This window comes from Rutidosis leptorrhynchoides, chromosome 9 (assembly GCF_046630445.1).
Source record: "Rutidosis leptorrhynchoides isolate AG116_Rl617_1_P2 chromosome 9, CSIRO_AGI_Rlap_v1, whole genome shotgun sequence".
In the NCBI taxonomy this organism is placed as follows: Eukaryota; Viridiplantae; Streptophyta; class Magnoliopsida; order Asterales; family Asteraceae; genus Rutidosis; species Rutidosis leptorrhynchoides.
The window spans coordinates 322,009,022-322,021,589 of record NC_092341.1 but is presented as its reverse complement, the minus strand read 5'-3'; the positions used below and the strand labels follow the sequence as shown (position 1 = coordinate 322,021,589).

At 33.1% G+C, this 12,568-nt stretch overlaps 2 protein-coding genes across 2 annotated transcripts; one reads left to right on the top strand and one right to left on the bottom strand.

The window, feature by feature from the left end:
• Window positions 1-233: 233 nt before the first annotated feature.
• On the top strand, window positions 234-4,959 carry LOC139865593 (increased DNA methylation 3-like). The gene is made up of 3 exons (XM_071853665.1): window positions 234-335; window positions 2,092-2,265; window positions 4,489-4,959. Exons 2-3 carry the CDS (start codon window positions 2,097-2,099, stop codon window positions 4,779-4,781), a joined length of 462 nt encoding a protein of 153 aa, XP_071709766.1. The 5' UTR covers window positions 234-335; window positions 2,092-2,096; the 3' UTR covers window positions 4,782-4,959.
• A 248-nt stretch (window positions 4,960-5,207) lies between these two features.
• On the bottom strand, window positions 5,208-6,870 carry LOC139866444 (cysteine protease XCP1-like). Its single transcript, XM_071854680.1, has 4 exons — window positions 6,414-6,870; window positions 5,873-6,108; window positions 5,660-5,800; window positions 5,208-5,564 (listed from the first exon to the last, which is right to left on the bottom strand). The coding sequence occupies exons 1-4, from the start codon at window positions 6,868-6,870 to the stop codon at window positions 5,349-5,351; spliced, it is 1,050 nt and encodes a 349-aa protein (XP_071710781.1). The 3' UTR covers window positions 5,208-5,348.
• Between the last annotated feature and the right edge of the window lie 5,698 nt (window positions 6,871-12,568).

Here is a 12,568-nt window from a genome sequence, read left to right as displayed (position 1 = left end):
GACTCATTTAGTAACTCCTAAAATGTTGTTATAGTTGTTCTAATATAATAGAAAATAGTCATAGTTAATAGTAGTTAATTGATTTAATTTATAACTTATCAAATGGCAATTTTTTTTCAATAATACGGAGTAATGTATTAAGAAATAATATACGAATTACGATTAGGAATACGATTTTTTTAAAAAAAATAAATAAAATAAAAAAATAAACGCTCACCGAAAACCTCAGGTGTTCTACTATAAAAAAATAATAATCAAATAGTGGCCAAATTCATCTCCCTCCCGGAAGAGGAGCTTCATACAGACTACCGAAGCACAAATCTCGAAAACCTAGGGTATAATTTTCCGCCATTAACTATCGTTTTTTTAATTACTCCATTTTCCTGCAAATTTTATCGTTTTCTTTTGCTGCATTTTTTTCTTCTAGATTTATATTTTTTTTTTTAATTCATCCGTCGCTCATTTTTTACATTAAATTTTAGCTCGAAAATTGTAGTGTAATCGATTTAATTCTTTAAATGCTAACAAATCGATTAGAATTATCAGAATTATGTATAGAGCTGATTAATCGGAATATAATTAGTTGTCTTTTACTGTATGTGCGTTGATATATAATCTACAATTAACAACATGTAAATTTAATCTAGATCTATCGCTATGTATCTAAAGCTGTATCCGATAATTGTATTTGTAAATCGATGTTTGTATAACTGTATCTAATTGTAAATGTAGCATTGAAAGCAATTATTATTATTAGATTAACATTATATTATATATGACTTGTTGTATTGTTTAGGTTACTGTTACTGAAATTTAATGACTTTTATATGGAGCTACTTATCTTACCTGCTAAAATTTGTAAGGAGGAAGTTGTTGAAAAAAGAGAAGTGCTAAATCTCAGTCAATTTTAGACCTAATGAACAATGTCCATTGGATTAGTAAGAAGATTTGGTTGATATTTTTAGTTATTAAGCTTTTATCGTGTATATATATATGTCTCTGGTTATGTTTAATAACATCCAAAACCATTTACCAACCTAATCGGTTATAAGTTTATATTCACTGGACACACCTAGTTAGGTTCATTTGAATACTAAAGTAGATTAGTTGTATTAATCTTCTGTAATCTAATGGAGTGTGTAGATTGTAGTTAAATATTAGGACTTTGCATAGCGTAACGATGATGGTGTGTTTTTGGATTATTTTTTTTTATTTTTTGGGCCATGGTAGCTTTTTTGTTATTCAGGTTTCTTATTAAATATTAAATTTAAATAACTCTTTGGTACAATACAAAAAAAAGTTGATGTTTATCCGTTTTTCAGAGTATATGGGTAATGTGGAGGTTGACATAATCACATAAGGAGAACTATAAGCAACGATTATGTATAATTTATATTGTAGATTAACAGAATATTTCTTTTTAGGTGTTTCGCTAATACTTAATATGGCAAAAGGTCCGCTTTTATGATTATCATTGTATAGAAGATACCTAAAATTTTTTTGCGAAATGTCAACTTAGATCTATATAGTAATTGGTTTGTGGCGGCGCGATACTTCCCAAAATAATAGATTTTTAGCGAAGCAAAGATGCCAAGAGGAAATGGGTAAAACGGAGATGACGTGGCCGTCCTTGTGCCACCCTTCCTATTGTATTTTTTTTATTTGTTCATTTTGTTATTTACGTTAGACATGATGTGTAATCAGTGAAGGTCCAATATATGGCAGGTACTTTGTTTTATTGCCTTTAGTATTGTATGTATCCATATGCTATAACCTCATGCTTATAGAAGTTATTACAATTGCAAATTTTGAGACTGATGTTGGACCACCAAGCATATCTCTTTCCGAGTTCTAAGGAATGATCCATGTATATACTATCAACTGTTTTCTAATGGTTACTGTTCAACACTTTTAGCGGTGTGTTATCTTCGTGTATACATGTATCTCATTCTTGTTTTATAAATTGCTGTGTCTACTTATGAGTGATGACTAAGCGTGCATGCATGCATGCAAACAAACATACACCTGTCCACGAGAACAAATCCTTTAAACTTTAATAGAACCTAATAATTTGCATTTGTTAATTTCCAGGAAGTATGAGTGAAGCATCTGGAACTAAGTTCGTGGAGTCAAAGCCATTAGTTAGTTTGAGTGGTACGGTTAAGGATGTGAAGAACAAACCATCACTTGGTGTAGTTGAAATAGGTGAAAGCCCGCGTGCTTACATTTTTCAAGTTTCCCTACCCGGTGTATGTAAACCTCAATGTAAGTCCTAAGTTTCCTCTTTACACTATCATGCCAGTTAATTCTGTACATGCTTTCTAATTATCATTTCTTATGATAGCCCTAACCATAATTTTGGATTTTTTTCCTCAAAATACCACTGACTATTTGAGAAATGGGATGTTTTGTTACAGTTTATTCCCCTTGTCCGGGCTAATATGAGATAAAATGACTGTTTATCTCTCTTTCTAAACAATAATAAACAGTTTATCTCCATTTATAAACAGTAATCAACTTCTTTTTCACCAGGATCTAATATCTCCTCTTTTTTTTTTTTTAATTTATTTCTCACAAGTAGATGCTGGACAATTAAGATTTTTTTTTCTTTGGATGGATTTGAGAATATATATGTTGTCCCCATTCGCAGTTCACTCTATAGTGCTGATGTGGGCATGAACAATCTTCTTGACCTAAGATAGCAAATAGATATATAAATATTTAATGACCATGTGGTGTTACTCAGATTTGCAGAAATCTGGGGCCGTTTGGTTACAAAAAAAATATCTTTGTTTTTCCTATTTCTATTTTTCTATATATTGGAAACTGCTTCGTATCCCTATTTATAAAAAACTTTTTCTGAACACGCCAACTTGAATACGTTTTCTGTTTCCATTATTCTTGGAAAATTCTCTGGAAAACTGGAGATGGTTTGGTAACTAAATCTAAACGCACCCTAAGCAATTTTGCTTTGACATCTCTGTTTGGCTTTATTGAAAGACTAACATGATCCAAGTTAAATTAAATAGAATAATATTTTGTGTTTTTATCCTTTTTTTTAAACGGATATTGGTATTCAATACATCAATGACAAAAAAATATTATAAAATATAGCATGTAAATAAGTTTATCTTTCTTAGATAGTTCTTGGATACTTGTCAATCTTGAAAAATGCTATAAGGGACATGTATCAAATAACTTACATTTATTGTAAATATACTTATTACTTGGCAATCTTGTATTAGGCAAAGGGTTCCTAATATTGAAATAAACATAAAAGAAAATAATACAATACAACAACAACAACAATACCCAATCCCACAAATGTAGGGTATGGGGGAGGTAGAGTGTAGACAATCATTCCTCGTACCCTAGATTAGAAGGAAGTCATTACTCCACCCTCGGGTATAGAACCCGCGACTAGATCAGGTCTTCCCTCCCTCTACTCTAGAGGCAAAAGAGATTGCTTCCTAAGGACCTCCGGCCAGAAATGCTCATAAAAACAAAAAGTGTGGGCAATGATACGTACCTGTAAACGTTATGTGCGCCTAGAAAGATGCAACCATACAAAGTAGCCATAAAGAGAGGACACATATAGCAAGTAAAGCATAACAATAGGACAAATAGCATGGATAATATAGTGCGCAAAGACATGTAATTTCAAGTAGGCCTACCAACAGCAAAATACACACCCACCCGCACACCCAGCCACACATATACACCTACACATACACATACACACTCATATATATATATACCCCTACACACACATAGACAGGTATACATACCAATACATAAACATATATACGTATAGGTATTTTCATAGATCTATATACCTAAGTACACATACATACATACACCTAGATACATGCACATAGATACATACACACGCATAAGCATGTATAAATACCTATACCTAAACACATATACGTATAGATACATTCATAGATATAACATAAATATATTCACTTAGATACATCCACATATATATATATATATATATATGTATGTGGATGTGTATGTATGTAGTGTGTAATTCAGTAATTGTGTATGTATGCATACATACAGTAATTGTGTATGTAGTGAGATAAAATGACTGTTTATGTGAAAGCTCGTTTAGGCTCGCGAGCTTAAACGAGCTCGATATCTTAAGCTCGAGCTCGGGCTCGTTTATTAAACGAGCTTTAATTAAAGATCGAGATCGAGCTCGAGCTCGTTTAGGCTCGGCTCGAATCGAGTTTTTAACGAGCCGAGCTCGAGTGGCTCGCGAGTAACTTGGCTCATTTACAGCCCTAATTTATAAGTCTACCCAATTTAACCCATTCGTAAAACACTGGGCTATATACCACCACTTGTATTTATCTTTGATCTCCATGATCAACTTAAATCCCGCATATTTATACCATTACATCTGTTTTTAGTCTGCATGAAATCTTGTTATAGTAATTTGAATCAAATCGATTAAAGATTTAATTTTTATAATTGCAGGCAACTTGAAGGTTGACGTGCATGTTGATGGGAAGGTTGAAATCGAAGGGCTTGTCCAAGAAAGCGAATTTGTCAACAATCATACAAGCAACTTATACAATCCCAAACTCCAACAACTGGCCCCACTTGGAAACTTCAACATCTCATTCAACTTACCTGGGCGGGTTGACCCGAGGTTGGTCTCACCCACTTTCAAGAAGACCGGTATACTGGAAGTTGTTGTGATGAAACACACAATACCCACCATCAATCAACCCAATAACTCGGGTACCCCTGTCTCTGCTCCCATGTAGCTCTATTGCTTTTTTTTTTATTCTTAGGGTCCATTTTTTAGTCAAAACATCTATTAAAGATTTTATTTTTCTTGTAGATGCAATTGTAGTTGTATGTTATCGGTTATTTTGGTTATGACTATCATGGCTATGTTGTAACTTTATGTGTGGGTGCACAAATATAGTTTCCTTTGTTATATGTCGGTGTATGTTTTGAGATTTGATGTAGAAACTAGGGCTGCAAATGATCCAAGCTCGTCTCGAATACATTAGGTTAAAGTAGGACCTGACTTGATAGCTTGATGAGCCTTCAAAATGCATCAAGCTTGGATCAAGCTCTAGTATGGTTTGAGCTTATTTATTTACTTCAGCTTGATCTAAGCTCGACCGTAATTTGACAAAAGCCTAATATGTTGTTTGTAGAAACCATAAGGTCCCAAGTTATGATAATATATATTAGTATATTTAGTTGTCCGATAGGTACATGAAAAACATAGATGCATTAGAAATTGAAAGTACATGCAAACACAGAAATAATATTACAAATCATGTTGACAGTTAGGATCTTGCAGAAGATTTGGGCACATTTCATTTTTGCTTTGTAGGGTAAGAAGCCATCATATAGAGACCACACATCCCTTGTTGCTTGCCTGTGTTCCTTCTCATTCTTATGTACCCTTTTTCTCCCCATTTTGGTCCCCAAGAATTCCGCACTATAATGTAATCAAGTCCCTTTGTTGTTCCATAGCCAACGGCTGCCACTCCATGATCCAACTCGGTCCCACAGTGCCCGTCAAACACACCCTAATCAACATCCCATATTTAAAGTTAGAAAATAATAGAAGTATTGTTGATCTTTACTCATCACCCCGTTAGCCATTTGTGTAAGCTAGACTTACCCCACTGTAGAACTGGAAATCACGACCAGAGGCTTCAATGGCAATACTAATGGGTTGGTTTGCAAGTGCCTTCAAAAAACTGTTTTCGTTGTTCCTAGGCACATCGTGATATCCGCTTATTGTTACCTTTTCTGATATGTCCTATAATAGTATAATATCTCTTAGAATCGAAAAATCACAATACATTTCAGTTTTGGAAGTTAAAAAACGTACCTTTTTGTCGTCACATGTGCCTTCACTCATGATATATGGATACTCTTCTTCTTTATGAAGTCCACCGCTCTTCATAATGTATGAAAATGCGTAATCCATGAGGCCTCCATTGCAACCATTGTTGAAGCTTGTGTCACAATCGATTAGTTCTTGTTCAGATAACTCTGTTAGATTTCCGGTTACAATTTGGTTGATTCCTTCCACCGCAGCTACTGTTGAAAATGCCCAACAACTACCTGCATACATTGTTTACAACTTCAGTCACTCAACGGGACTAGAGGTGGCAAAATGGGCGGTTCGTGTTAGGTAAACTGTGAAACTTTGTTAAGGTTGGTATGTCATGTATAGTGCAAGACATGTGACGTGATTTAACGGTAACTTCTAACGTCCGTCAGACGGATGAACTATTTTTGCAAGATATGCATACCCCACTGTTGTCAAAAAATAGTTTAGTGACTGAACGTGCAATTTGAAACAAACTACGGGGATTGTTTGTATCTATGTCTAAAATAATAATGCATTGGTAGTTATTTGTACGTACCGCATTGACCTTGGTTCTTCACCGGTGCAACAGCTCCTTTCTTTCTCCAATCTACCGACTTTGGTAAATCGACTAAATCTCTATAACTGAATTCGTCGATGGACTCTTCTTTCCTCTCAGGCAACTGACCCTTGAGCCCCAAGAAATTGCTCTTGAACTCATCATGGCTCATGTCCGCAAACTCGTTTAGCCCCAGCCAATAGTTGCTAACTTTCTTGTTTGTTTCATCGATATGCTTCAAGTTGTCCAAAAAGATCTCGAATCTATGAAGTTTCTCATCTAAATTCTCATAGAATTTACTATGTTTAGCGACCCACGATTCGAAAAGGTCGATTACTCTATGGATGGATGTTAAATCCTCCGGGGAGTATCCTAGGATTGAAAACTCGTGGGCTAGCGCCGAACATGCCAATACTGACACGAATGCAATGAAAATGGATGTTTTTAGGATTGCCATTTTAAATGCTGTGGAAGATATGAATGATGAGGCTTTATATAGGATTTGATTGAATCTAAGGCATTGTTTTTGTTGCTTTTAAGTTAAGATGTTTGAGTTTTCTATATTATATTATGTTTCTTTAAAGTTTGGTTCTTTTTGGCAATCTTTTTGTCCAAGCATGTCTCCTTGAGATGAGAACACTTAGAAGCATAAACTTGGTGAAAGCACATTTATTTATCATAATGGGGTTTATATATTTATCCGATTTGGGTCATTTGAAGCAAAGTTTACATGTGCTTAAGGCTCTTGAGGTTTATAGTCATAGCTAGTGAACGGTAATACCCAAACCTACGACACCTAATGTGTGTGGCCCATCATTCAATGGTAATCCATAGAATAGTATCTATCTATTTATCTATTTATACATTATTATAAAGCGCGTGACAATTATCTTACGTGTCAATTTCTCAATTAATCTGAACTAAATAATCATACATGTCATTTTCTTGATTAAACTTATCTAAATAATAATTTTATACATATATACTATATCCTTTCCTAAATTATAAATTATTTATATATTTAGATTTACGATAAAGAAATATTTGCAACATACTCCAATTTTAAATAATTAATTACGAATAATATATATTAGAAATTAAAATATATATACATCAATCGATGGACCTACGAATATATATATATATATATATATATATATATATATATATATATATATATATATATATATATATATATATATATATATATTATTATTATTGTTATTTATTATTATTATTATTATTATTATTATTATTATTATTATTATTATTATTATTATTATTATTGTTATATTAATTATTATTATTATTATTATTATTATTATTATTATTATTATTATTATTATTATTACACATTTTATAACGGTGACGGTAGTGACGTATAACATTTGATACATTTGATTACGTATACTTTTTTCTGCTCATTAACATCAACGTAACGCACGGACTCAAATCTTGATAATGCGAAACAAAAATTTACAACATTTATGCAACGCACGGGCTCATAAGGAATAATATAATAGAAATTCAAAACATGTTGAAGAAGGAATGGAACACACGAGCTCAAAAATCTACCATATCAGTTAGAGAACCAAGTAAGTTTTAATGATTTTATTTAACAACTATACAACACACGAACTCAAAAATCCACCATATCATAATTTTTGACACATTTCTATAATTCTATCTATAGGTCACAACAATAACTGTTCGATAAACTCAAATAATTTTGCACGGTTATTTTACCAACCAATGCAACGCACGGGCTCTAAAACCTAGTAGTATATATTGGACTGGGAGTGTATATATATATATATATATATATATATATATATATATATATATATATATATATATATATATATATATATAGTAGATGGATCAAATGCGAATTTTTTTTGTGTGAGAACCTTGAGAACTCAAAAATACACTGAAGTTCGAGTAAAAATGGAAAATTCGAGCAAAAACTCCATATTCGAGCAAAAAATAGGACACGGACGAGAAAAAAACATGATACTCGAGCAAAAATGGGGAAAGTCGAACAAAAAAAAACAAGGACGAACAAAAATTTGATATTCGAACAAAAATTCTGATATTCGAACAAAAATGTGTTCTAAAATTTTGAAATTCGAATGCAAAAATGTAGAACACATAGGTAGTCGAACAAAAATTTTGATATTCGAACAAAAATGTGTTCTACATTTTTTTTTTTTGCTCGACTATGAAATTTCTGTTCGTCCGTGTTTTGTATTTTTGCTCGAATTTCCCTTTTTTTTTGCTCGTCCGTGTCCCTTTTTGCTCGAATTTTAGTGTATTTTGAGTGTTTTTGAAGTTCCTAGAGTTCTCACACTAAAAATGTTCTCACTGGATCCTATATATATATATATATATATATATATATATATATATATATATATATATATATATATATATATATATATATATATATATATAGTCATAATCAAGAGGGAAACACTTTTTTGGGGGGAAGTGGGGGGAAGTAATTTTTTTTTTAAATTTTGGTTTTTTTCGGATTTTTTTTTTCAGACATTAAAATTAGATAAAAATATAAACACTAAAAAAAACACTTTGTGACGAATATTATTATTTTAACGGTAAAACGCTCGGAAAAAAAAAAGTGAAAATTTCCATTGGTTGCAAGATTTAACAATTTGTGAGATTCTCTTTCCGATATAAAATACAAACGTATGAATCCTAGATTCCTAGGACTCTGAAAAGAGAACATGTAGTATAAAAACCAACAGATAAACTTTTTTTTTCCTAAAGTGTATTACGGAGTATATATATAACAAAATAAATACAGTAGAAAATATAATAATAATGATAATCAGAAATAGCGGTGTTTGTTTTGTTTTTGGTAGAGAGAGGGGATGCTAAATGGTAATTGTGGTCGGTATCTTTTACTTGAGTGAGTAAGCAAAACAGATGTAGAGTCTATAGCCTTACGTCATCCTATTCTCCTTTTATTTATTGGCCGTCTTTTTCCCCAAATTCCCCACACGTGTTCACTTTCTTTTTTCTTTCTTCTAATTAAATACGTACCTCATCCATCCATCCCTAATTACAATGGGTGATGATATGTATACAACTTATTTTTGTTATGTACACAACTATCATACTTTATAGTATTGTACTGTACAATACTGTAAATCATGATAGTTGTGTACATAACAAAAATAGATTGTGTACATATCACTCCCCAATTATAATAAGAGAAAAACAATAAGCAGTTTAAAAAAAATAAATTGTTATTATCACTATACATTTTATCAGTTTATATACTTTATCTATTTTTCTATGCAGAATGGAGTACCTTTTTCGTTTTCAAAAAACAAGCAATTGTATTAAGGAAAAAAGTACTAGTCGAATGGAAAAACAACCCTGTCACCCGCATCCTTTGACGAAAAAAATTCTGGAATAACATGACGTATCTTCCCCATCATCACAGATTTCCTCTTTTTTATCAAAACCAGCCGATTTAGAAACCATTGATTCAGTGACTCGAACATTTTCAAACTTGCACTCAGACATCTTAACATGATGATCGTCAGAGAAATCATGAAACGATTTATGACCCGAGAACTCAACCGGACCCTTAGACTTAGATTCTAACTAATCGATGACTTCAATTGATTTGCAATTCACTTCGACCAATGTGCAAGATAATCTATCATTGTTGTAGCTAAATACGATATTGTGAGTATTCACCGAATCGGGTAGATTTTTATTTATTTATTTTTTGAAAAGCAAGAAAAACATATAGTAATAGAAACTCGGAAAGTACAATGAGATAACAATACAACGAAAAAGCACGAACACTAAACCAACGACAAAGAAGTTGTAAAGGTAGCAAGGAAAAAGCCCCGAATCGGGTAGATTTAAGACGAAACATTTACTACCAACCTTTATTTCGATGCGATTACAAACTGAAAAATGAAACTCCGATTTGTTTTGATTACTACCTTCAACAGCATCCACAAATGATTTCCCTTCCCACCTCGAAATCTTAGAAGAGCCATGATTCCTGATAGAAGCCAAGTTATCATCTTTGACTACCGAGATATCAATTTTAGCGTCGAATTTCACAAGTTTCATACCTACATCACTGCCATATATCATGATTAACAACATTCATTTTTCTTTCCATTGCTTTAAAAAGTCGAATCCACATTCCGTTTATTTGAATGTTCCTTAAGAACTTAACAAAGCATTCGGTGTCACAAATGCCTTCAAACCTTACAAACCCAAAGCCTTGTCCATCCAAAAATCTCTTTCGAGCTAAATAAACGTCCTTAACTACATCATATTTCTCGAACAATCTCCAACAATCGACGCGAGACCAAGATTCCGGAAAGTTCAAAAATATGAACGATGTTACACGACTATCACACGACTCAGTCTATGAATATCCATTTGAGATCGACTGGGAAAATACCTTTTCACCCTTCCTCTCACCCATACTCGTAAGTAAACTCACATTGTTTAATGTTTAAGGTAAATGTGAAGATTGGTCGGAAAAAGAATAATGAATTAAAAAAATCAGTAACACTCAAAATCTTTACATGAAATGAAACTGATTTGAGAAAAGATTTTATAATGGAGTATCCCTAGATGATGATGTTCATTCAAAAGTATGAACGATCATGTAATCCAAAATCTGATACGCTAGATTTAGCGTCTTGTACAAGAATACTCCTCCAACTGAAGAATCCAAAATACCCCTAGATGATCATCAATACCCATGTAAAATATCCGTACTATGGGACCTTTATCTAACCCATTTTGCGGATAGTTGCGCACATTCTCTTCAATCTCTCTCGCCTAATATAATGACTCATCATACTTCTGAGCAAAGGAAATTATTCTCAGTTTTCAACTTCTCAAACTTAACTAGCGGAAAATACTCGGTAATGAACTTGTCGCGAAGTTGGTCGTAGGTTGTGATTGAATTTGACGGTTGAGATTTCAACCACGCCCTCGAGTCCCCTGTTAAAGAATAAGGTTAAAGTCTTAATCTAAAAGCATCTGCACTCAAATCATTATTCTTGTACATATCGCATAACTCGTCAAGCTGTTCAATATGCTCAATCGCGATGCTGGTTTTTCCGTCAAACATATTCTACCTAACCATGTGAATAAATTGAGGCTTAACCTCAAATGAATCAGCAATAATATCCGGTCTTCTAATAGGTGGTGGTAGAGATGGCATTGCAGTTTTACTAGCACTCCAAATCTGTTGATCATTAGGATCATTCATGACCGGCTCCTCAATCACAGTCTCTGTCTCAGTAAAAACCTCAGTAGAAAGCTCAGAATCTAGTGATAATGATGATAACCTCTCAATAATAGAAAGCTCTTCTCTCAACTTCAAACGCTCGTAGTATTCTCTTTCTGGATCAGATGATGGCTCAACTACTTATGATTTAGCAAAACATAGTTTCATGCACTTCTACCTAACCTACAATCTCAACACCACAAACAAGCGCGTAAGACAAACCATATACAAAAAAGTAACTTCCACAAGAATAAGTTTCCACAAAAGTATCGAACAACTAAAAGCTTTTAAAATCCTAAACAAACACCATTCTCTGGCGGCGACGCCAAAAAGTTGATGTTGTAACACCACACCTATATTAAATATTTTATTTATGTTATCCATATTTATATGAAGTAAATGTTTTTGCATAAAATTTTCTCATTAAAGGTAAAATCTTCTACATCTTTACCAATAACCTAATGTGACGACCCAAAAATTTCCGACCAAATTTAAACTTAATCTTTACACGATGCTGTAAAATGCTTGGGCCGGATCATATGTAGGATATGGTGGTCGGCTCTCTAAAGTCCAAGGAGCAAATTCGGGCATAACGATAGGAATGTAGTCTCTACCTACGTGTGTACAATGACTTATGATTTGGCTTTGATGATACTGCCAATCTTGAAATGCTTTTTGTCTAGCCATTTCATACTCGTGTCGAGCCATAAAAATTTGCATTTCCGTCATTGGATTACCCCCTCCCGGTTGACCTTGCTGTTGATCTCTCTCAACCTGTAGATGCCTGCCATCATAACGTGCTGCCGCGTTGTTTCATTTCTTTAAGACCTTAGCACCATGATAAATACGCAAATCTATT